At 36.0% G+C, this 27,853-nt stretch overlaps 1 protein-coding gene across 1 annotated transcript; it reads left to right on the forward strand.

The window, feature by feature from the left end:
* Positions 1-27,121, forward strand: LOC121867975 (general transcription factor IIF subunit 1-like). The gene is made up of 12 exons (XM_042368150.1): positions 1-132; positions 3,670-3,704; positions 5,046-5,180; positions 6,049-6,183; positions 8,632-8,802; positions 9,408-9,526; positions 12,346-12,477; positions 16,303-16,414; positions 20,726-20,958; positions 21,977-22,055; positions 23,061-23,204; positions 23,527-27,121. Exons 1-12 carry the CDS (start codon positions 115-117, stop codon positions 23,729-23,731), a joined length of 1,518 nt encoding a protein of 505 aa, XP_042224084.1. The 5' UTR covers positions 1-114; the 3' UTR covers positions 23,732-27,121.
* The last annotated feature ends 732 nt before the right edge of the window (positions 27,122-27,853 follow it).

Below are 27,853 nucleotides of genomic sequence, written 5' to 3' on the forward strand. Positions count from 1 at the left end.
ACCTGTATTTAATATACGCAAACTATTTAAGGTTTTGTCTCTCTCCCCGCGGCTGTCATTCCTTCTCTCGCCGCATATTATACTAAATTAAATAGTCCAGTACTTGAAGGGAACATGGCTAGCTCTTCACAGGTAAGGTCTTATGAGTGGTTTATCGGAAAGTAGATTTGTTTTAGTATGGCTCTCACACCTATACAGGGTGTAGTACAGGTAGGTTAGGTACTGACCTCGGTACTTTCTTATTGTTATAATCTCAATGGTATAATATGTGTGAATAGCTTTTTATTGCATTTTGTGATAAATATTTATAAATTTCCATGCCCGTAAATGATGGGAAATAGATTTTATGGTGTATTCCTCGTTTTCATACGAATTTGGCCATCATTTCCCCCAATTATCAACAATGTTGGTTGCACAAAGTGGGTAGGGCTTTGAAGTAGAGGGAAATTGTGAGCTAAAAACGCAAAAAAAATAAAAACGAAACCTAACCAGAAAAAACAGAAGGACCTGACCTAACCTCCTACCCAGGGAGGGGAGTGGAGCCCCACTAATCCCGCGGTGTGTACAAAACTGGGTTAGGGTCATCTCGTACCCAAGACAACTCGTACCCAACTCACGAGATAAGTCGTACCCCTGAATTCTTACACCCAATTCAAGAGATAATCCATACCTATTGGTATACAGTATATACCATGCATTTTAGCTTTATCTATGATTACAAAAAGCGATTATGTAAATCTTGTAGGAAAGTGCAGTGAAATAGGGAAATGTAATGCAGGCTTTAAAATGGTTGCATCTCATTACATAAGTATGTTATTTCATCACAAACATTGCACTACAAGTACAGTCACCCAAAAAAGTCCTGTCGCCTCTCATCCTGAACCACGAACCCCGAGAATCGGACTCGTGAACCCGAATCAGTAGACACCGATATATTATTCTGTCCATAAATGCTTTGGATTCAAGAGACCGAATCTCGGGGTTCATGGTTCAGAATGAGAGGCGACAGGACTTTTGTGGGTGACTGTACAAATTTCACACTATGTGGTTTAGAATAACTTTATTGCAATTTACAGATTTCAGGCTAATAGATTTGGCAGTTTCAATTTATAAACTGGGTGATGTAAACGTTTAAAATGGTCATAAGTCAACAAAATATAGACATGCATAAAAACATTGATTTTCCAGCTCCAGCTTTTTATAAACAAATCAGTTAGTGTACAGTATATAATACGGGGCTCCTCGCGGGTAGTTTTCCGGTATAACGAACATGTTCTACAGAGTGACTGACATCGTGACATCGTCAGGAATTTCTTTTTCTGACATGTCAACGTCAAGAATGAAATACAGTAGTAATAAGGATATAAAAGAACAAAGAGTGGGAATATTGGCCAATGCATATACAATTAGTTATGTTATTGTAAGTTAATGAAACTCTGGATAGATTTGTTTAAAAAGTCATGACCACACGGAAACAAGACCAGTATGAGTAACGTAACGACTTGATTATGTGTCGAAAGTGCTTAAATAATACATAGAAAATCTAAAATGGGTATCTTTTTCTTCAAAGCACCACAAAACTCTCACTTTTAAGCTTGCCAGCCATTTTAAAGTGAATTACAAACGAAAATTTTGTCAGTACACAGCACAGTCACTGACGTTGGGACTCGAAAATACATAATTTGACAAAATTTTGGTACGAATGAGGTGGTCGTTTGTCTGGGTGGTCGTATGTCCTGGTGGTCATAAGTCAAGTAGGTCGTAAGTCGGGGAGTAGCTGTATATGGGTACGAACTGTCGTAAATTGGGTACAAGTTATCTCGTAATTGGGTACGAGTTGACATGTTCTGATGGGTACGATTTGCTTGGGTACGAGTTGTCCAGCACCCTACAAAACGTACTTCGGTAGTGTGTGTGTCTCTTATTGCAATACCAAGTACTGTATGCCGATCTGCATGGTACTGACTGTGAATCACACCTTGGACACTTGACTGAAGAAGGGAGAACACCATGAGCCCTCAAGATGTCAATAGCTGCTGCTTATTTCTAAGAAATTCACTGAATTACACACCAATCTGCCAAGGAGCAACTGGCTAATATTTAGAAGTTGCTAACACCTAATATATTCAGTTTTATATAGGGAGAAAGAGAAAAAATTATTCTATAATGTTTCCGTCGGAAATTTTTATTTTTTTAGTACCCTGTATTCTAATCGATAGATTACCAGCTGGTAATTATTGAAGAATAACTTGCAGCCGATTTTTCACAGAAAAGATTATAAAAATGCTGCAATTTTACTGTTTTATGGTGGACATTGTCATAGTTTGTGCATATGTGTTAAAAGTGGTTATTTCTAAATTAAACCTAACCTAACCTTATTTGATATGAAAAACAAACAGCAGAAGCATTGTTGGAAGACCTCATCAGCCTAATCAAACAAACCTACCTAACCTTAACTAACTTCCTAGCGGAGCTTCCGGACCCCCGGGTATATTAAACAGAAAGCACTCGTAATGATATGGTTTAATTTTACGTTTTGTGGACGTGAGAGCATCTATCCATACCAAACGGTTCATAAACATACACTGAACATTGGCGTCGATCCGGCCGGGGTGGTGGAGTGTTTTGAAACATGCCATTAGCTGTTAACATCCTGGGATAAGGTGTCACTGCTGAAATACTGCTGAGAAGGCAGAGTAGTGTGCGCCTAGATACCTAATTATCTACCGAACGAAGCATTTGCACAAGAAATGATTCATATCAGAACTCACTGATGAAAATATAGTAACAAAATAAACATCAAACTAAATGGTAACTTGTCCGTGGGTCAGTCGTCAATATTAAAGGTCAGTTTATAGTACAGTACTGTAGTACATATGCAGTAGAAATTCAGTATTTCATGAGATTGGGACCGATAATTACATGTAAATGTTATTTTCGCAAAATATCATTCTATAAATTAAAATAGGGAAGAGGGGGTACAGGACTGGACTCAAAAACTACACCAAAACAACATGCCTTTAAAACATTTACTGATTTTCACTAAACATTGGTAGCAGCTCAGCAGTGAGGTCTGTTCCTGTCTTCTTATAATCTTTACGCTGCATCATAGGTGAATACTGTACAATATACAGTACGTAGTTTAAAAAAGAATCATAACAAATTGAGATAAAGCAGAGAGGAACCCACATTCATTCTACCCCGACTGACTGACGACTAATTCGTCATCTGCCAGGCCACCCAAGCGTCAGCTGATAATGGGCAAAGACGTAATATACAGTAAATAAAATTTTTCCAGTTAACTGAACACAGAATGTTCATTAATGGTCACAAAGTTTAAAAGCCTTGTTTTCTAAGATATATTAACAAATTATGGTAAGCAACAATGAAAAAAATCCAGAAGGCTGATAAAGCTTAAGCCACGGACTGCAGATATAGGTTGGGAATCACTGGTTTAGAGAATAGTACTTTTATTGAAGATAGAGGAAGAAATATTAAGGTACTGTATTGGAGAAACTATGTGACTTAGTTCTTGAGGTGTCAGTGTTTTATTGATTTTAAAAAGAATTTGTAACATACTGTACTGTATCAGGTCAGATAGTTAATTTGTATTGGGATTATTGTATACTGTACTGGTATATTAATTCAGTTATATACTTGTCTTTTCAGGGAACCGCAACTGAGTATGTTGTCAGGGTACCAAAGTAAGTATGATAATGTATTTATTTTTTAATATTAGAAAGATTATTATTCGTTGTTGGTGTGGAAACTTTGATATCAGAGTTATGGCAAAAATAAATTAAGAGAGCTGTGGGGACTGAATTTGAAGGAACAATTTTGATTTAGTAGATGGATGACAGTTTCCAAGAGAGAAAGTTTATAGTACTGTACACTGATGTCTGGTCCAATTCAAATCATTTCTGGACTGATCTTTATTGATGTGTTACAGAAGTTTCTCAATTTTTTAAATGTAAATTTTGAAAGTTTGAAAAAATTTGTGAACCCCTCAAAAATAATATGCATACAGGTAGTTCTGCTATAACGCAATAATTGTGTTCTTGTAAAATATCGTGTTATAGAAAATCGCGTAATAGAAATAACAGGGCTTATGGAGAAAATAGGGTTAGGTGCAGATTACTCGAAATCGAAAAAATTTAGTAGTTAGCCTAACACAAAGGATAGCACAGTCTAAATAAATGTTACATTCATATCTAATAATGAAATCATACAGTAAATGTAACACTTTACCTTGAAAAAATATGAATGTAACTTGATGGGGGAGAAGGGTGATTTTGAGGTTGATAACATCGAGCTTCTCTTCAAGTGTTATATCCTTTCTTTTACGATCATCACCGGGAATTCTATCACCAGAACGCTTCTTGGAGATATTCTTCTTTACCATATTCACAATTAATACCACAAAATTGGAGAAATAGTAAGCAAAAATCGCGTTATACAAATATCGTTCCTAATTCATAAATCGCGTTAGAGCAAATTCGCGTTATCAAAACACGCGTTATAGCAGAACTCACTGTATACTGTATAGTTGCCCTCCCTAATTTTTCATGAGAATTTTATCCTAAGAACTTGCACTACAAAATATTTGAGTTTAGTATACAGTAGATGGTGCAGTACTGTACATCACTGAGAGAGTTGTCTTTGTTCACATTCATGTTCATCTTTTAAAGAATTATATGATCTATCCCAGAGGCTACAGCACTACAGGGTATAAGATAATCTTTATACAGCCAGGTGCTCATAATCTGATCTTGACACTGTACGTAACATTAGTATATTTCTGACTACAGGGATACTGTTTTTATTTATCATAATACAACTGACACAAGTTTCTAACTAAAGTATAGTACTGTAATTTTAATTGTGAAGTTAGTGTGCTTGAAGTGTCTATTGAATGGAAGCTTAATATTTTGCCTCTCTTAAGTACTGTGCAGTTCAGTTACATTTGTTATGGTTTGTCTGCTGTGGCATTGTGGATATTGCACTCTTCTTCTGTCAACCAAGATAATTTTTTCTTTAATTTCCAGAGTATATAGAAGAAAGTACAACATGATGCGGTTTCATGCAGCGCTTGGCATTGACTTCAAAAATTGGACCCACACCAGGATGGAGCGAGAGAACAACTTGAAGGAGTTCAAGAGTTTAGATGAAGAGATGCCAAAGTTAGTGCCACAAATTTCACATACCAGGAAACATAAAATACTGCACTCTATATAATAATAATAATAATAATAATAATAATAATAATAATAATAATAATAATAATAATAATAATAATAATGGTTGCCCCTAGTGTAACAAGGATGGCCGGCCCAAGGGCCACCTAGGCGTGAATTTGTTTAAGGTGTAGAAGCTGTCGCCAACACAGCAACCACACCCTGAGTTAATGAGTTGCATGACCCACAGTAGATTCACTAAATCCAAGGTCATGCTTAATATCAGCTGTGTGTTCATCCATCTTAACCTCACTGATGATGGCCTTATGCTTCTTAGCATACAGCACACCAATGTATGCAACCTCGTATGGCGCTGGTAATGCCGCACCACTGCGTTGCCTGCCCAATGATGATGTTTGTCGATGGTTGCAATTTTCCAAACATAAGCCCACATAAATTTTTAAAAGGTTGTACCCTGTATATGGACTACGTATGTTAATCGGAAAATGGTGTAAAACATACATGCATAAATCTAGAGGTGCATGTACTTGCACCTACAGTATTACTCGATTTTTATTTTCTAATTTACCACTAATAAAGTACCCTGTACTATATAAATTGATCAAATTACGAGTTCAGGTGAATAAAATTGTTGGTTTGAGGTATACTGAAGAATGCTGAAAATGATTGTTAGTTAGTGAAAAAGTTTTGGTGTTTGAAAAGAGAAGTGTAATCTCTATATGTTTTGTTTGAATGGAGAAGAACTGAAAACGGTAGATGAATGCAAATCATTAAAGCCGTTAACAAGGTTTATAGTGAAAAAGCCAAAGTTTTAAAATGTTTTTGCGACTAATACTGATTCCTGTTTTTACAGATATGGAGCAGGTTCAGAATATGGGCGTGAGCAGAGAGAAGAAGCCAGAAGAAAGAAGTATGGTATCAATGTGAAAAAATACAAACCTGAGGATCAACCATGGATCCTTAGTGTTGGTGGCAAGAGTGGCAAAAAGTATGTGACATTGAATGACAGGAAAATTGATTGCAGGATTTTGAGACCATTAGTCATTTTAGAGGACCATGTACATTACAGTAGTAATGTTTTGACATGTTTTACTCATATAGTGTTTCAAGCATACAGTATATAGTACTGTACATAAATTATAAAATACAAATTGGAATCGCGTGAATAAAAAAAAACAATAAGGTACAAGCAAAAAAAAAGACTTTGAAGTTACTGATTGATATGGAAGGTCACTTGAAGAGGAAATTTATAATTTTGCCCAAAAAAATTTTTTTCTAGAAAAGGAAGTGGTGAATCTCGTCAAAATGTTGATTGTTAAATTCAAAGGGTCATTCGTCATTTACAGAAATGATTAGTATTGTGTAACTCACTTATTACTTTACTTGGTGAATCGTCAACTTCCATGACATCTGAGAAATCAAATTATTAGTTCCATGTTTAATTATGCTGTTTTTCTCTCTACATATCACAAATCTTTTTTTACTACTTCCTGTGCCAGTTACTGAACTTTTAAAGATTGTAGCTTTCTTTATAATTGTGTGTCTCAATCTTTTTTCCCAAGCATTGTTTCTGTCCATCCAATGTTTTTACAAAAAGGGGGAAGCATCTTTTTGAGTGTCAGGAAGAGGCACACTGGTTTCTAGTAAATGTAGAAGGACATGTAATGTTTCCTTGACTGTTCAGTATCATTATAGAAGACAGAAAGAGAGGTGACAGCAAGAGTGATAGAGAGAGGAGTGGATTTATTTTATTGGGATATGGTGTGTGAAGATGAGACTTCTCTGGTAGGTAATTCAAACTAAAACTTACAAATGTTAGTGAAATGGGTTCGGGAAAGTGTAGCAAAAGAAAGTTATAAGTGAATATGAAAAAAAAGTCATGGAAATATGTAAATAAGAGAGAGAAGTGAATGTTAGCTTGAATATGGGCCCCTGTAAGGTGTGGAAGTGAAAGGAGAGATCAGGGTTTGCTGTGGTAGTGTTGTAATACAGTGGAGTCACGATAATTCACGGGTTGGGTATCATATCATGAATTATAGTTTAATTGATTTAAATGAGAATAATTACTTTGGTTTCAGAGGCCAAGAAAACCCATAAACTGTTCCAAAACTTACTTTGATGAACACTAAACATAGTACATAATACATAAAAAACACAGTAATAGACAGATATTGTACAAATACTAGTTCTATATTATTTAAACAGCTCCTTCCCGTCTCATAATTTTTTGTGGGTTACACCAATACACCAACATCAAGACCGGAAGGCACCGTGCTGGCTGTGACCACATTATGTCAACAAAGAATCAGAAAATTTAATACCCCACAGTTACTCATCTGGGGTTGAGTATGGGATTCTTTATTTTTAATTTATTACTTTACAATAATATTTTATTAACCCAGTTCCAAGTAAACCAAAATAATATGGAAATTACATAATGTTGTATTAATTATGTCAGGGGCATGCTCAGCTTGAGAATGGGTTGGAGGTAGGGGACCTCAGTCTACCAGCCAATCACCCTGCCTCCCACAAACAATTCACTTACTACTTTCCACTTTTCTTATAATATTGTTTTCCTTATTATATTTTCTTTATTTCTGTCACATTACTTAATTGAAGTGATACTTATATTGCTATATATTTTCTTTATTTCCAAATCAAATTCGAGCAATTATGTGAGATTTCTACGACTTTTATCGTTTTTTTATGCAAATTAAGACTGTGGCAACTGGTGCTCAGCTGCAAATTATTAACACTTGACTGCAAAATTTATTAACTAAAAGAAGTAGTAGTAGAGGTGCCCATGAATTTAAGAACATATTTGTATTTTGCAAATTATCAAGACTCCACTGTTCAATACAATCTTGAAACAAATTGGGAATAGAAGATTTACAAAGTGTTATAATTCTGAAATGAATAGTAGGAGAGCAAGAGTAAGATGGAGAAGTTGAAAGATAGGGTAATGGAGGTACTGTACTGGTCTCAACCTTTTCACTACTGGACGTCACTTGAATATTTTATTTGGCTTACACCAGATGATTTTATTCAGCACAGTGAGGACTCCTAATACCCAGGGAGATAAGGGGGATGGATATATAATCAGTGTGAGGCAGTGTGTGTACAGTATATAATAGAAGACATTAGTTTTGGGTGGTTTATGGGGCTAGCCATTCCAGTTATGGGGAGGATTACCTGGTAGTTGTATTGAGCAAGGTTTAAAACAACTAGAAATCTTAGGGTCATGTAGTGAAAGGAGATACCTTAAAAAATTAAGGGAGAGTCAATATTGCTTTTAATTCCTGCCACCTTGTACAGTGTGAGGAAAGGCTTTAACGTGTGGATAAAACTAGTTGATTCACAGGTTGTAAAGGTAGATTTTGGTCATTTTTATTAGATATTTTCTTGTAAGTTTAACTTTTTTTAATTTTTCTTTCAGATTCAAAGGTATTCGAGAAGGTGGAGTGTCAGAAAATTCCTCATGGTTTGTGTTTATGCAGGGAAAAGATCGTGCCTTTGAGGCATATCCTGTTGAGGAATGGTATAACTTCAAGCTTATACAACGTTACAAGGCTCTTAGTGCAGAAGAAGCTGAAAAAGAGTTTGAAAGGTCTCTATAATTTATTATGTTTTTGAATGTTCAAATGACAGTCATTGCAAGTCAGATTTTTTGTATGTCTTCCTTGTTGGATGATTTTTTAGTTTAAAGTAAAAGTTATTTATATTTTAATTTAAGGTTTCTTCTCAGTGCTACTCTATACTCATATTGCATTAGTCTGAAAAGGAGCTTCTTCAGGATTTTCAAAAATATGCTGGCAGTTTTGACACCATTTTGGTCACAGTGTTAGTACTACAATCCTATCTTTATTGTTGTGAGTTAGATGTTATATAACAATGTTAATGGAATATTTATTGTATGAACCGTTCAGAATAGGTGCCGTGAGTAGCTTCATGTCATATAATATAAATACAAAACTGATTGTACCGTCATCCTCAACTTGACAAACATTTGGGTCAGGGTAATTGTCACTTATTCAAATATTCAACAGAAAAGTTAGTAAAAAGAAGAAAAATGTTTTTTACTGGATGAGTGTACAACATCATAAAGGCATATTCCTTACAGCTGGGTACTAGCAGTGTCATTGTTATTAGTTTGAAATGTTTTGAAATGTGTTGGTGATAGTAAGCTAACAAAGTGCTAATTTAATTCATCAGACGGGACAAAATTATGAATTACTTCTCCGTGATGTACCAGAAGAAACTCAAGAAAGATGGGGATGAGGCACCAGATGGGGACGAGGAGGTCGTTAAGAAGAAAGGCTCGTCCAGTAAGAGTAAGTTACAGTATTTGGTTCAATAGTTGCTGCAGTAAAAAGACTTGGATTTTAAAAGCTCTGATACCACCCTCAGCCATAGTGGGAAGGTTGTAAGAATTAAAAAAGCTAACATCTTGTATACTGACTTCCATAGCTTTCTAATGCAACAGTCTTCCAAGTGAGAATGTTTAATTTAGTCTGTGGTCTGATATGACTGACTAACTGACTGGTCTATACTATTCAGAGATAGTATATAATGCACTTTCAAGTCTGTCTCGCCTTTGATTGAACTTGTATCACTTGGGTTGAGAATCCAGATGCATTTTTAAGCTAAATTATGAAATGATAATGTCCATACAGTATACAAGTGTTTTTCATTTAGACCAAGTATTGTGATCTAAGAAAATGCTGGCATGAGCGAATTTGGTACATTATAAACAAAAGAGAAGTTTCCATAGGAAAAGTGTCATGTTTCCAGCCACTGTTAAAGTCCCCCTTTTGATGATGAGTGTACAGTATTATATTAAGATTTCATGTTTACACTGAAAATTAAATACTCTTAAGTTTTATTGAATGAATAAATTATATAAGTATAATCTATGCACTTATTAATTATGTTTTCTGCAAGGGGAGAGACTGGTGTTAGGTTAGTATAGAGAACTAATTGGTTGAGTAAGGAAAGGTTGGTGTAGAGTCATCAGGGTCATCATTGAGTAGTGACAGAGTCATATTAATTGGAGAAGAGGGCTCTTTGGGTGGGCTAACATTGATGCTGCTGCTGCTGTAAGCTGGACACAAGGGAGTGTGTGTGCTGGAAGAGGTACTGGAGCTGCTTGCACCACTAATGGTTGGGTCATAATTTTTTTAAGATTGAATGTTTTGTTGTGCTCTGGGTTTTTTGTAAAACTCCTTTAAGGTAGAAACTCTTGATATTATCACCCCTACACCCTTCTTATCTGTGAACTTCACGCCAGATTGGGATCCACATCAATCCCCTCTTACATTGCTTGGTCAGCAAGTGTGGGGTAACAAGCTAGACTCTTAGTGGTCAGTTGGTTCTTTTGTTTGGTAACTTCTTTCTGCTGCCTCCTCCTCTCATTGTGTCGGTTCCAATAAATCCTCTGGTGTCATTTCCTCCACATGAAACTTGTGTAGCTCTACCACATCAGCTTCTTACAATTACTCAAGCCTCAACATTTTGACCAAGATCAATTATTCATATAATTTCTGATGATAGTATCCCTGTAGTGAGAAACCCTCAAAGTTGAGTGTTCACTCCAGCTACAAGACCTTTCAAATTCCATTCATGGTGCTGATCTTGAGCTCATCTCATGCACTTCTGAAGAGCTCCTGAAGAGATGGTTTGTTGGGCCTGTCAGTAGCTTGAAACAACTGAGTTTGTGTTCACCTCAAATAATACATTTTAAATGTTGCTGTCAATCCCTTAACCATGTTAAAGCTTCTTCAAAGGGGGTTCTCTACATTTAGAAGAACTTGGAGAATGCTTTGGGGAAGCCATCATCAATGGCAAAAAGATAAAATCAAGTCTGAGTACAGTATTCTAAAACAGATGTCTTTACACAACAAGCTCCACCAGTGGTTTGGTGGTGTCCTTGCAACATATGGCTTATGATATGTTTTGCCATTGCTGAGAAATCTGTGAATTCTTGTAAATAATCATGAAATTATATAAAAAAAATACTACTACTAATAATAATAATGGGATGAAGTGGAGGTACAGTTGCGGAAATGTGTTTCTATGCCCCCTGAGGTAACACGTGTCTCCAAACGGCAACGTTGCAGTAGTACTAGTATCACTGTTTATGAATGAATGGGTATTGGTTGTGCAACGACGGACGTGATTGGTGGATAGGTTTGCTATGGGTTGTATAGGTTGGCCGTTTGGAGACACGAGTTACCACAGGGGGGATAGGTACACATTTCTGCAACTGTACCATGAGCATGTAATGCCAATCCTCAATTCACAAATTATGAAGGTCAGCTTTTGTGCTTTTAATTTTGTTGCTGATTTATTCAATTTATCTATGAATTTATTATCTTTTATTCCTCATTACTTTTGTGAGTAATAGGTAGGGATATAGGAGCAGAATGTCGCTGAAAGAATTAAGACAATAGAATTACGCAATACATTCTTAGGTACTACAGTGCATGGAATAGCTCTGCTCTTATTTCAGTAGAAAAACAAAGAGCACCGTTTCTTTCAGAAATCAGTAACAGAACCAGTAGTGATGCTGCTTATTTTGTCAGATTTGGTGCTTTTCACTGGTCGCCGCTTTTCTAAGAAACATTATTGAATTATTTATACAGCTGCAAAAAAAAAATATTTTGAAATGGAAAAAAACAGTAATATTTACTGTAATAAGCATTATATACATTTTATGAAATAAATGAATAGCTTAAAAACTTAGGCATTTTTTAGTACAGTACAGTACTGTAATATCTTGATGAATTGTATTACTGTACTATATACTCATATGTTTCTTCACTTTTCATGTGCATAGCTGGTTGATAAAAGTAGCAGCAGCTGGTGGTAGTGATAATGATGCTAAAATTTAAACTCATAAGTAACAGCAAAACAGTGAGAACAGATCTGTTTTTTCTGCCAGTAGCGATACCACAAGCATTGCTGCTCTAAACTGATAACACGCCCAGCAGTGCTTGTGCATTTTCTTAACTTGCTTATACTCTACAATAAACAAAATAAATCTTTAGTGTTTATTTATTCAAAGCAATAAGTGGTACTGTTTATGCAAATTTTTTAGTTATTTTAATATAAATTGTAAATACGGTAATTAATATTGATGGTGTGTACACAGATCTGTTGCTCTCTGAATTGGATGACTGGATGTCAGATGGAGAGTCTGATGGAGATGAGGAAGATATTGAGGAAGATGATAATCCTATGAAAAAGAAGAAAAAAGTTCAGGCAAAAGGCAGAACTCAACAAGGTTAGTATACAGAGTGTTACAAATGTTAGAAGTGTACAGTGAAGAGTTTTATAGTGAAGGCTCAGGTGATGTGTAAAAAGAAGGTTCTTCCACTGTCTCTGTTATTCAATTCAGTAATACCCCAGATTTACAGAAATCACATATCCCCAATTATGATAAAAATGCACGAACATAAATTTGGTGATCCCAGAGAGCAGAAGACAACTGTTTTAAATGACCTGCTGCCCATGACATAATAATTTCTCTCACTTCATGTAAATGGTCTTAGATCATTTTGTGTGACTGTGCTGCTGCTGCTGCTGTCACTTTATGGACCTGAACTAGATAAAAATGTTTTACAAATACCAATGATCTAAGTCAAGAAGAAAGTGGAATTACTTAACTTTGGAAGCAGAAGTACATAATTTAAGTGTTTATAATTATGATTGTGGTTCAAAGTAAATGCCATCAAGGAAGTGAACTTGTTAAGAAAATTTAAAAATTCACAAATTGAAGATGCTCTCAGTTCCAACAATACCAGGTTTTGAGGTTGTAATGTTTGACTTTAAAAGAAAACAATGGATTTTCTCTGAAGGTTTCATCAGGCCAAACAGTATAGCTAGTTCGGTTTCAGTTACTGTAATTACATGGTAAAAAAAAAAGTAGTTAAGATGTAAAATTACAGTAATCTTCCCATTAGCCGGAATAATTGGTGCAGAGCGTTCCAGGTTTGAAAGATTCCTGGGTATCGAGATGAATTTTCTCATCCCAGGAAGTTTTTGGGACACTGGTGAATGTTTCCGAATCAGACTGCAGTTGGACAGATACAAAGCTGTATTTATTTATGCAAACACTACTGTACATGTACACTATATTGTAAACACTGTGTACACAAAACATACTATTGTGTACACTAGACTGTGCTCACCAGCAGATGCCTACAGTAGGCATACACTGTCCATTCTGCAGTGTACTGTATTGTATTGTACAATACACTGTAGAACTACAGTCATGGATAGCTGCACAGAACCTACACTAGGGACCTCTAGCAATTAGAAAAATCGTAAATTAAAACTATGATATGATAAAAATAAAATAAGAAATTTAATAAGTTTAAAAATAAAAAATAAAATAAAATGCTACTTTAAAAATCACATTGCCAGAGGTCACTAATGTAAGTTGTGTGTGGCTGTCCATGAGTGTACATACAGTACAGTTCTTAGTCAATGTACAGTACAGTAAATGTAACTCTAATTACTTTTTACATCTAAACACAGCTTTAATAATAGTATTCTTGGCTGATTATCCCAGGTACAGTAATGTACATTACTGCACAACACAGATTGTATAAGAAAACAACAGTGAGCGAGTGAACAAGCTTGTACAATGGCAGCAGACAATGAATTAAGAGTGTCATGATGCTACAGTTTGAGAAGATGGCCTGCAAGATACATCAGCCAATCATAGGCATCCCATGTAGTCTAATGACAGTAATAACCAGTCATAGCTCACAAGCACTCTGAGCCTACCCACCCATATGCTCTGCACGTGTTGACGCATGGTGTAATCTCTCGGAAATTTGTTCGAATGCATGGCATGGAAAGATTTTTCCCGGAATTTCTTGAAAAAAGGGGGGGGGGATCGAAGATTCCAGCTAGTGGAGAGGTTACTGTACGTATTAAGTTTTATCGAGGGTCTGGGTAGTAAATAAGGTTTCAAAACCCCTCTGGTTTAACAGAACAGCTGACAGACTATTGAGGAAAAAACACCTTGAATGGAAGAAGTTTCAACCATGGAGAACATCTTTAACCAACATGTGCACACCAGACAAGTCTATAGTCAATCAGAAGAGTTGGAAAAGCTTATGAACAAAAGGTATTTAGATAAATTAAAATTAAGCTAAAAGCCCTGCTCAGACACATCAATAGTACCTGAAAAATCACCTACCACATAGGTAATTCGAATACGACTCAAGATAAATTTTATTAATTTTATATTTTTAAATACTGTACTGTACTCTTTATGTAAATTTAATAAATAAGGAAATGACCAAGTTGAATAAAAGAAAAAGCTAACATCATAGGTATACTGAGATTTTTAGCCCTCTTTACCAGAGGAAACACACACTCCTGAGCTTCAGGTGAGGCCTGATACAATACAGCCCATCAGTGTAATGTTTCCATGAGTTGTAACTACAGTATTTAGTTATGTGGTGCACAGCTAGTAAGTGGAATTTTCTCATAAAATACTTGTACAGTACTCTATTCACTGTTACTTTGAAAGAACATACAGTATACAGTGACCCCTCACCAACCACTGGTTTACCATCTGTGGTCATCATCATCATTTTATGACCATTTTCATGGATTATGTGGATTAGCCATGATTATATGATAGAAGATGTTGGGTAAAACCAGACCAGGATGCCCCCTTCCCCGCTCACCATCACAAACACAGAACATCAGCCTAGAAAATGCAGCAGAGACCAAGGGATGGGCACAGTTCTGGTAACCTGGTTGCCATCAGGCATGTTGAAGAAAAGTTTTATGGCTGGAGGCCCTTTCTAATGCCAACCCACAGGGTGGAAACAACCGGCAAGACAGGGTTGCAACTCTCTCAGGTAATCAGAGACTGCCCATCTACCTGAAGAGCTACTTGCATTTTATATATTTCATATATTGTATACCGTTTTACCAACCACAGTATCCAGTTTTTAGTAACTGCGAGTTTCCGTGGACACTGCAGAGATTTCTATCCCAGCATGGTGGGACTGCAAGGTACTTCAGATCATGTCACCAGCATTGATGGTTGTGGCTGAAATGAGTAGAGCTATGATCTTACAACATTCCCTTGCTCTTATTGTACTCACTCAGCCTTCTTTGCTCTTTCTAACAGTATCTCTCACCCTACAAAAATCCCTGTGATGCTACTGTCAATAAATTTCCAATGACTTTTTACAGTAAACCCTCTGAGTAACAAATTTCTCAATACTGGATATTCCCAATAACAGACACCTTTTTGTCGGGATGTTTGGGAATTTTTTTGCTATTGACTAGATTCAGTGTGGTGGCTGACAGTGCTTACAGAATGATGTGTCAAACAACACACTGAACTTTCATAGATGCTAAACTATTAAATGCAGTAATGCTTCCTCTAAGCACTACTAATTCATTATAAAAATTATTAGTTTCAATACAAATCCGAAATCTAATCTATACCGTATGACGGATTGTTTGTTCGTCTTTGATTGTACAATAGTACAGTATCTTGATTCTTGATACACTGTACTGATTGGGGCAGACCCCAGTCCGGAAAAAGCAAAAGTCCGAAAAAAAGTGAATTTATAGGGGGGTGGGGGTTGGTGAACATAACCCTTGTTTTGCTATTATTTCACTTAACTCTAAGTTTTTTTTCAGAAATGCTACCCCGATTGTTAAACAAGGGATACCTGTACATCAATTTACTTGGTACCAAAAGGTGCATGTTGTCAGAGGACTGTTCTGTTACAATTTACTCTCTTGTAAATTTTCTAATACCTGTACAGTATACTGTACATTATTTTAAAACAGTATTATAAAGGTCATTTTAAAATACACTACAGGATACAGTATACCTTATATAAGGTACTTGTTTATGTTCTTGAGCTGTACATTATAGGAGTTAATGTGTGTCCCTCTGGGTTCACTTCCTCTCACCTCTTTTTTACCCATTAGACCTTGGGAGAAATGTAAGACTTAACTCATGGTTGGTGAAGGGTTACTGTATATTAATTATTTATATTGACCATGAAAATTTATGGCATTTATTTAAAAAAAAGAAAGATTGTTTTTAACTGCTTATTTCCAGGTGGAAAGAAAACGAAAAATGTTGATGGTGAGAGTGATGAAGATTGTGGTGAGGAGAGTGATGAGTTTAATGATGGTGCTGAACATGACTATATATCCAGTGATTCATCAGAGTAAGTAAATGGTATTATTTTCATCACTCCTGTCAGTCCTTTTACAGTACATCCCAGAGTGGCCAAAATCAAGAGTAATATACTGTAACTCTTTCTGCATGCACTCATTCAGTCTCCTTAGCTGTTGTATCATGTGCTCTGCTGTCATGTCCCACAATAAACCCCAATACTATTTATAAATTTGGTTTATCACTGTTACGCTGTACAACTCAAACTTTAATAACATTTTTTAATGTTCACCATCTTAAGGTGATAAATGTTTCATCTGTGCCTTTGGTCAACATACCTCTTTTTGTCATGTAAAGCTTCCACTAAGATGCCTTGATTACTAACTGTTTTTGTTTGTTTTTCGCTACACAGAAATTTTCACTTCATATTATTTTCATAATTTTCTTTTTTTTTAGTCATACAGAATTTTACCACACTCCTTCATGTAAACAATTTACACCTCTAGGTGCTGGATTTCAATTGAGGCCACCAAGCATGGTAGTCAGACAGGTTACCAATCCAGTACTTCAAAAAAATACTTTTTTTACACTGCTGCAACACTTAAACATTCAAATTTGTCAGACAGATGTACACTCCTGACTTCTTGCCTAACTGTACATACCTTATTTAAAATTCATGATATTAACAAATGCTCTACATCATGTATTTGAAATAATATGTTTAAATAGAAAGACTGTAGAAAATTGTTTTGACACAACTATTTCATGTGTAAGGTGAGGATGCTTTAGGATTGAGCCAGTGAGCCTCTTGTGTTAACAGATATATGATGAGTAGATACGTATCTATTGAGACAAGTTATACGTGAAACCACACTTTCCTTACTGGATTACTGTAGCATTAATTAGATTTAATATGGAACTCTTCCTTACTAATACTGTAATTGGCAATCTTTATATAATTTCTTCAAATTTCTTAACTGTCCATTTGTTTAACTTTGAAACCATATCTAATGGAAGACATCTTGAGTACCTCCATTCTACTTGTGACAAGATTTGCACTAATCCTTATATTATATCATTCTTTACTTCCATTTACTGAAAGTGTTTTCAAGAGCTTAAAATTTGGATCATCTGAAGATTAGGCATCCTTACATGTTTTACCCGATAATTAAACACCTTAACACTAACCTAACCCCTCAGGTAGTGTTAGGATGTTTAATCTTCGGGTGAAATATATGGGGGGTGCTTAATCTTCAGGTGATCGAAATACAGTAAACACCCTGAGTACCAAACTAATTAAGCCACAGCAATGTCAATAATCAGACACAAACGTCCATATCAACAGGGAGGCACAACTGTAAAAAAAAAAAATAGCCAGCATATTACTGTACACTAACACAGATTGGCATATTTAGGCTCATAATAAATCAGTTGAAGTAAAATTATCATTCTTATGATAAGATGTACAGTCAACCAAAAAAATTTCTGCACCTTTATGGTGTTATACAATATGACACAACGGACCAAGAATCCTGAACAACACTCATTTACATAGGTGATTCCTGTTAATTTCTCTGTATTAACTATATGTGATATATAAAATACATAATATCAGTTTTACAATGCATCACACAACCAGAAGTACCAACCTTACCAAATTAACATGGCCTCAGTTAGTGATTTTTGCAGAGGCCATCAGACCAAGGGGTGCAGAATTTTTTTTTGCTGACTGTACTTTCCGCAAATTCAGTTGCTTTTTATTTAAAGTGTTAAAATATGTAGGTAAGGTTCTAGATTTTAGAAGCTTTCTGAGCCTTAGAGAAGATTTTTTAAGGTTCCAAAGTCCCAACATACATAATTATATACTGTATGTGTCATGGATGGCCTTATGCGGTGTGAGATAGTGGATGATGTGGGATGTTTACAGTACACCTCTGGCAATGAAGTGGATATGTTCACAAAATCCACTTTGTTCTCGGGAACTTAATTGTCATAGGTAGATATAACAGTGAGTAAAGGGGAAGCTTCCAATCGTTCAATATTCAGTATTTTACATACATAAAAAATTTGCAAAAGTTGGTATACTGACATGTAAGATTTTTTTTTTTCTCTCCAAGATTTGTGTCGGCATTCAGATGTGTCGTTACTCAGGTAGTCCGGTACTCAGGGTTTTTACTGTAGTTTTCATTCATGCCTCTTAGGGTATAACCTTAGGCATAGGTAGAATTGGATTAATCTAGAGTGCTAATTATTCAGGAGTTTTTCAACCATAATCTTAATCTTGAAAATGAATTGATGTTATGCGAACCATAACTTTATAATCGCCATAAAAACAAAAACAAACAAAACGTAGTTAAAGCGTGGAGCTCACTATATCTCTGAACTAATTGTGATAGCACAATCATTCTTGTATGAAATTGAAGGTTACATACTCAGGATTATGATGCAATAACCATATAATAACAATCATGTCATGATTACTCGTAATCATGAAAATGATCATAACATTAGCAATTTAGAGGCATTAGATTTTCATGAAATTTAAATATTTTTATATATACTCATGTACATCATAACTAATCATAATCAGTACTGAAAATGTCCATGAGATTAAAGAGATCACTGTAATAATAATAATAATAATAATATACGGTTTATTGAAAAAGTTTGCAGCCCGAAGGCTGAAAATGTACATTGGACACAACTGACTTATTACATACATTGGTGGTTTAACAAAAGCCTTCATTAGAGAAAGGTGAAGGAACATATAGTGAACATACAGATTAATGTTTACACACGTAGATCATGTGAGCTGAGGTGTTGAACAGCAGACATGTAGTGTAGTAACTCCCTCACAGATGGCGTTATGAGAGGCATCACGTGGAGTACTAGTTCCCTCACAGGTGGTGTTATGAGGGGCTTGACGTGGTGTAGTAATTCCCTCACAGATGGTGTTACGAGGGGCCTGATGATGTAGTAGTTACCTCACAGATGGTGTATGAGGGGCCTGATGATGTAGTAATTCCCTCACAGATGGTGTTATGAGGGGCATCACATGGCATAGTAATTCCCTCACAGATGGTGTTATGAGGGGCATCACGTGGTGTAGTAATTCCCTCACAGATGGTGTTATGAGGAACTTCACATGATGCTGTAACAACTCATTCTCTACGTGGTGTTGTAGCATCATAGGGACACCACGTGGTCCGTTGTCACAGGACTTCACTCACTCAAGTGGGTGAGGTGTGGTCCCAGGCCTCTCTATCGTGGAGTCTCGGGGGAATTATCATGGGGTACCTGGGACCTCACTGTGTGAAGGTTAGCTTGGGTAAGATTCGACTGCCGAGTTGTTTTTCACTGACTTAAGCACTGTTCACCACTATTCAACACTGGTTCCATTCCTTTCCCAAATGAAATAGTAACTTCTGGCGAAAACTTGTTGATATTCCGGTGGGGAGGAGGGTTCAGGGGAGGGAGTTGGTATGGGCCAACATAACAGTTGATGTGGCTGTTGCTGAGCAGCCCCAGGTGCGTCTGACCCGTCTTGACCCGCCTTTTATGGCAAAAAATTTAATGTACGTGTTGGAAATAAAGATATGGTAATACAAAGATTATTGCTTGCAAAATAATGTATATATACAAAGGATCACACTGTTTCGTAGACATCATTCACTTTGTGCTACCATTGGAGCAACTCGGCAGGAGGGAGACAAGTGCGAGAGCACACCCCACACCAGCACCGTGAACTTACAGCTGACAGTCTCTTTACTGAAATACAATATTTTACCCTACAAACTACAGTATTGCCTCATGCTCCCTTGGCCTCAAAATCAAATGGCAATAGGTGTGGGAATATGATCGGATAAAACAAAGTTATGGTTTGCTTATCCTCAATTTATCTACATGTTTAAGGAGGAATTGGTCATTATCAGGCCAGGTACTGACTGAATAAGCAAGAAGACAAGTGTATGAAAATAGGCAGTTGTTGTGTATAAAAGAGAGATGACCAGTTAGTGGTATGAGAGTAACAGCTAATTAGTTAATGTGTAAGGGAGATGCTTTGTTAGTAAAGTGAAACCCCCATATAATGGACTTTTCTCTCTATATAATTACAGTTGTTAGATGGGGAGTTTCACATCTAACGGGCCTTCAATGTAAGGGACTTTCCTCTCCATATAATCCGTTATGTAGAGGTTTCACTGTAAGTGTGTTAGAGAGATGGAAAATTGGTTAATGTGTAATGGAGATGGTTAGTTAGTGTGTGAGAGACAAATCTGTCACATACAGAGTATTTTGTATTTTAAGTTGGTGGTGATAATGAGGAAAGCACACATTTCATTACCATTTGTTTCTTGATGTGCAGCTCAGAGGCTGAGAATGATGAGGTGGTGAGGAAGGAGTTGGCTGGAGTGGATCAAGCAGATGCACTGAAGAAACTTCTAGATTCTGAGGAAGAAGATGAAGAAGAGAAAGATAAAGAAAAAGAAAAAGAGGGTGAAGAGAAGAAGGAAACAGAAGAAGGAAAAGAAGAGAAAGACAAAAAGAAGAAGAAGAAAAAGAAGAAGAAGGATAAGAAAACAGATGCCAATAAAGAGGGTAAGATTTTTTCTACAGATTTTGATCATATTTTATTTTATTTGACATATATGATTTGGAATTAGGTTATGTGTTTCATTTACGGTTTTGGGAGATATTACTAACAGGACACAATGGTTTGTACTAATTTTGAGTTTTAAAGAGTGTTTGAAACTTTACCGCATTTGTCACATAATGTTCTCAAGACATTACAGAATACTTTATACGGGAGTACAGTAGTTAATTACCATAGAAGAATAAAACCAATTTTGTAAAGATTCAGTGGGTCAGCAGACTCTGTCATAGATACAGTAGCTACAGTATAGAAGTACAGGTATTATGAACACCATTTATTAAATTCATGCTTATTGATTTAGGATTATTTTCAGTGATACCGGCACACTTCTGTGACCAGATCTTCATCTGTTTGTTCAATACTCTGTAATAATATACATCATGATCTGCCTTGTGTTTGTCCAGTCATCCTGATTGAAGTGATTATTTTTTTCTGAGTAGACTTGCTCCTTTTTTCATAATTATTTCAAAATTAAATGTATATTTAAGACAATATGATAGACTCTTGATTGTTGCTGATTATAGCAGCCTAAATGGAGAAGTAAAAAGATGTATATACTCATTGATTGGAGAAAAGGAGGATTGAGATTTTATGCACAACATGGGCCCATGCTTTAGATATTACAGTGAAACAGCATACAATCTGATTTGTGTTAGGACAGTCAGACTTATGATTAAGCTTCTTTTTGTGTGCATTTTGCATGTTGAATTTTTTTTAGTTAGACTCCAGAATGAAACATAAGCTGTAAAGTACCAATAGGTATGATACAGTTATGATAATTAAAGCAGAAAGTAAGGAATTTACTTACATTCACATAAATATACACACAAACCATTTGATACTCATTCACAATCATCATTTTCCCTATTGTGCCCCCCCTCTTGGTTTCTGTACCTTTTGATCCATGCAGCACAAAAGTGGGAGAGGGGTAAGGAAAATATAGTTATTATTTTTACATTGCAGACTCTGATGCCAAGACTTCAGACACGAGTGATGATGAGGGAAACAGCAAGAGGAAGAGAAGGGATAAGGATGGAGAACTGTAAGATTTTCACAAGATTGTGAAAATAAATGTGTTAATATCACCATTGGTTATAAGCCTGGGTGATGCTTGCAGTTTCTTGAGCTTGGTATGGCTGTTGAAGCATGGGTTTGGCAGACTGAAGTCCAGATTTATTTCCTTTGGTTTCCAAGTGTCTTGCCAATTAAGAGGGCACTTGGAAGTCCTACATACAAATGGCCAGTTCCCACTCTGTAAAAGTGGGTTGGTGATAGGAAGGACATCTAGCCATAAATCTTAATTCATATTTGCCTCGTGGCAACTGAGATACCATACCATGAGGTAATCATGGCTAACCCACACAAAGTTGGAAAATAGGAGTAAATGGTAAGGGTGATGATGGTAAGTTAGTGAAGACTGTGTTTGTTACTCAAGTATGATGGGATTAGTTGATGCTTTGGTTAGCTCCTTGGGCTTGGTGGGTCAGTTAATCTAGATTGGTTCCTTAAGTTTGGCTGGGAATATAGAGATTTGGTTAATTTCTTGGGTTTAGCTTAGGCAGTAAAACTGGGTTAGTGGACTGAATAATTGAGGAGCTTTATATATGATATTGGTAATACAGTTATGGACAAAGTTAGCAAATCAGCTTAATATGCTCTGTTGTCAGAATTAAGTTTTCTGACAAACCACAGGAGAAACAGGACAGTTGCCTTAGCTACCTCTGAGACTGGAGTTCTTTTTGGGGGGATGTAAGATTCCATATGAGAAACTTCATTCAAAAGTTTAATTACGAGTACAGATTTGGGTCATAACCTAGATATGAATAGAAACGTACAGTATCTAAAATTCATGGTCATCAGTTGTGAAAGGATACAATTTCTGGTTTTGAAGAAAGGGTGTTTTGATGAAACCCTGAAATCACTGGGTATACAGAGATAATGGAGTTTGAAGACTACGTACGAGTACAGTATACTAGTACAGTATGTTTACTATTTATCCGTTCAAGACATTTATCTTACTTTGTAATGCAGTTACAAAAAATTTCAGAACTGGTAAAGGACATGGGAAGTCCGAGGATGGAACCGGTGGCAAACGGAAATTAAAGGGCAATCCTACAGAGAGCATGGCAAAGAAGCAGCGCACTGATTTGGGTGCAGCAGGACCCTCATCGCTTGTTGCTGCTCCAGGAAGGTATGTATTGCCCTGCTTTGTAAGCTTTTTCTTAAATGCATAAGTAAAGTAGGGAGTGTAATGGCATCACCATCTGTCTGGCCATCCTGGATTGTAGCAGGAAAAAGCTCTCCAGATTTTTGTTTCATTTATAGTGTTGCCAGCACGGGCTAGATTACAGTTTCTCAAATTTTCTTTTATGAATCATTGGTCTTTAACATCTTCCATTGTAATGAAAACATTTCAGCTACCATAGCTAGAAGTCACAGAAATATTTTGTTTTATTACATTTTACAATTTGCTGATATGATTGCATTTAATTACGCTGTAATTTACATTGCAGTGACAGCGGTGTAACAGAGGAAGCAATCCGTAGGTATTTGATGCGCAAGCCCATGACCACTACTGAGCTTCTTCACAAATTTAAGTGCAAGAAGACTGGTCTCAATTCAGACCAACTAGTACATGCGATTGCTCAAATCTTGAAGCGTATCAACCCAACCAAGCAGATGGTTAAAGGCAAGATGTATCTTTCCATAAAACAGTAATGGAATAGTTTAGTTTAGTTTCAATATTATATCATAAAGGTTGTTTCTGGGGATGGACCAGTTATGTATTCAGCTGTTGGCTTCTGCCATTGAATGTAGAAATGATAATGTACTGTATTGTTCATGTGGAAAGGGTAGGATGAAGTGAAGGTAAGGTGTCCTTATATTCAGAACAGTCTCTGAATTGTTTCTCAAGAATATACTTCACTGAGTAAAAAAAAACATTTAACTAAATACGGTACCATTAATTTTCATACTTCTGTAATATTATTTGTACGTTGGTTGTTTCTGTATTTGATCACACTTTAAATATTTGCAAGCTTGAGAGTATAGGCTTTGGTGATATGGAAAGAAATATTTTGTACTGTATTTCTTTAAGGATTTTTCATTTTGTGGGTTCAGTGTTTACTTGATTTCTTAATTTGTACTGTATTTAGTCATTTGGAAAATAAAAGGATGTCATAATCTATCTTCTAATTTTGAGTTTCTTTACATTTGTTTTAGTAAAATTTCAGTAATAAGTATGCAACTATTTCATAAATATACTGTACTGTACTTTTGAAGGAGAGTTGATGATTGTATGAGTATGGGATATCTTAAAAGAAGAATCATAGTAAGCAGTGACTGAAGTGTATTGTAGAGATTTTACTTTGCCTTTATTCTCTCCAACCTAGCACAATGGTTCGAGGTTTACCAGACTGTAAGTTTCTTGCACTACCAAGCATGTCTCCAGTAATCTGATGTGTCATTGGTACACCTTTGTCAAGATCATAATATTTAAAGTGGCAACTCTGGTGGTGCTACTCAGCTGTTTTAGAACACTTTAACCATTTTAATTAAAATTTTGGGAAAGAACTTCAATATAAGCTCTGCCCATTAGTTAATCATTGCCATTGGGGATCATCATGTAGGGAATTCATTGAGAGAATTTTTTTATTTCCAAGGATAGGATAGGATAAAGACAAGTGACAGGGGAAGAAGGTTCAGTGGAAGAATAAAGGGGGGGGGGGTGGAAGGGAGTTGTAGTATTTTAATGATGTATATAAATGCTTTGTGTTTTAACGTTGATATTAATTGATTTGCATGTATGTATGATGAGATCAAGAACAGTTTGCAATGTGAAAAGACAATAATACATTATTCCTACTGGAAACACTTCTTCCATGAGGGTAGGCAAAAATTCCCCATGACCCAAAGTAAACATACACTCATGGCAAGAGCCCACAAGAATTGAAGCTGTGCCACTGGAAGACTGTGGTCAGGGCACCAACACACCAGTAGTGAATACCATATAGGGAGCAATAGATGGTCAGATGTTAATTTTTTTGTGTACTGTAATTTTATATTTTTCAGGCTGATAATCTTGTCCTAGGCCTATTTTTGTGTTAAATTGAATGATTTAGCCCAATGCCCGTCTTTCCTGACCATATAGAGAAAGGTTTTTGTGACTTGAAGGATGCTTTTCAAAATGTGTCTTAATGCAAACACAGTACTAGTGATTACTCTTGTGTAATCTGATATTGATGGATCAAATCCTGTAGTAAAGATGTTTATACAAAAGTGAATTAATATTTGGTTTCAATAGATATTGGCTCTGCAACATTGGCTTGTAGTAAAATATTGGACTACATGACAGAGTCTCCATGCCATAAATTAAATGCGCAACAAACCCGAGCGAATTTGGACATGGCTAGTTTGGAATTGGGCTTGTTTTTGGCCACTTTAGAACTACAGTACAGTATTGTAAAAATAATTATTATTTCAGAAAAAGTAAAAACTATTTAATCTACTGTGTGTGTGTGTGGTATGAATTTGTGGTGACTTCTCACATGAGCTTGTTCTGTCGACATAGCTTTAGGTCATTTTTGCTGAGCTACATTTTGCATTTATCACTTGAATTTTGGTTTTGTGACATTTTTCAAGAACTAAATGGTGGTTCTGTTCATGGTTCTAGTAAGAAACATTTCAGATAAGCTGAAAATATTAAACAGTTAAGACACTTAAGAGTGGAGTAAGTGCTAAAAAGTGCTTTAACAGGAATGTGAATTGAAGAAAAGCACTGATTGTGACATTAAGGTCAAAGTGAATCTGAGGAAATTTCAAGTCAGCAAAAAAGTGAAGCTTCTTAATCAAGGAAACTTGTGTGAATAGGGAAGCACAAAAGTTAGAAAGTGTGGTGTAAAAGTGGTTACTGTACCAGCAACAGATGGCTAATGTTCTGGTGGTGATGTGGAATGTGTAAGAGCTTCTGGATGCTTACCGAGCCATTTAAAAAAAAAAGTTATTGTAGTGATTTTTTATTTGTGTGTCAACTGTGTCTTTAAATACTGTAGAGATTAGATTGGGGTTGGCTCCACATGCTGCAGTTGTTAAGAATGTAGCAGTTCTTGGAATAGGTTTTTCAAGAATTAAGGATGGTAATATGGCAAAGTAAAGCTTTAGTTTGTAAAAGATGGCACTGAAATAGCAATGTGATGGCAAAATGATATAATAGCATGTAGATGCTATGCCCTGTGTTTAAATAAATTTTGCCATATACTGTACAATATCTTTACGAGGAATAGAATACTGTTGTTATTTGTGGATCTGAGAAGGTATGTTCTAAGTTTTGAGAGCTTACATTGGGAAACACTTACAGGGAGGGAATACTACTGTCTTTGAGATGCACATAGAACAAGTTATTCATATGTATGATGTTAAAAGATATTTAGAGTAACAAATAAAGGCGTCATCCTGAGAACAATTAGTTACGTGAGAGTTCTGCTGTAGATCTGGTCTGTAAAAACTTATTCTCTGTTAAGAATTAACACTGATTGAAGTGACACAGGATTTATTTATTTTTTGTACAGTTGAGAATCAAGACAGTGTAGAAAGAATGAAGGTTGCTTTAACATGTAAATATGCTTTGAGAAAAGAAATATCTTTCCCTACCTTGAAAGTGCTTATGTGAGTATCCAAGACCAAGCTGTCTTCAACTTACAAGTTAATCTATAACCACATATTTATATGAAGAATTATACCACATGTAATACTGTAAATTCTTTTGAGATGACGGTACACAAATGTAAGAGGCTTTTATATTTTTACCTTTAAAATAAAAAGAATATATCTGTACTTACTTGGATAACCAGGATTCACATTTATACAGTCATATTTTCCTGGCATTTTTATGTATGGTTACTAATATGTCATTGCTTTTCATATATTGTACAGTATAGTGTATAATACAAATTTTAATAAATACTGTAGTCGATAGTAACTTTGATATGGTAGATAAAATAACTGAGCGCAATGATGTAAGGGTTTCCATGTAATTATTTCAGGCTTATTTTCATTTATTCTTGTTTGAAAACCCATTGCTCATCAATAAATGTAGCCTTTTTAATGAAATACTTTTTTCTTCTCAGTAAAATTGGAAATCCTGGACTTAAAACAGTAATATTATGCTGAAGTTCTGAATTATGCAATGCATTTTTTTTTTGTGTATAAGAAACTAGATGTAAAGAAGGTTCAACAATATTGATTACTGGTAAGAAAGACAGGTACAAAATCTTCTGGGTCAGGTGGTGTTGGTGATCTTCATTGCTGAAAAGTGTGTGGAGAAAGTGCTAGAGATAAAAAAGGTAAATGCAAAAGAATTCTCCTTTGAAGCGAATGGTAGGCATGAATCTGATGACAGTTGGATTTGCATACTGAATATATATACTGTACAGTATAGTCTGCATTTACGCGGATTTGGTTTACGCGTTTGGTCATTTACGCGGCACTTTGCCAGAATGAAAATTTTAAGTTACGAGGCTCATTCCATTTACGCGGGAAACGGCGCCTGGAGGGTGCTCATTAGGTCGCTCTTACGTTATCGCTGACGTCATATGACGTATCAGACCGTGATTGGGCCACGCATCCTTACCTCCCTCCGCCGCTAGCTGTGATTGGTCTAATGTAACATGACGTGCCCTGCCCCCAGAGGGAAGAAGTCGCTGACCTAGCCGGGCCAGTCTCATTGTTCTCAGTTCTCCGCGTATACAGTTCTCTCTTGTGCCCGCTATTCCCCTCACAATGGCTTCCGCTGGACCCCCACCACCCCCGAGAAACCTTGAACTACCTGGACCAAGCCATGGT

Source organism: Homarus americanus, unplaced genomic scaffold (assembly GCF_018991925.1).
Source record: "Homarus americanus isolate GMGI-L3 unplaced genomic scaffold, GMGI_Hamer_2.0 scaffold37032, whole genome shotgun sequence".
NCBI lineage: Eukaryota > Metazoa > Arthropoda > Malacostraca > Decapoda > Nephropidae > Homarus > Homarus americanus.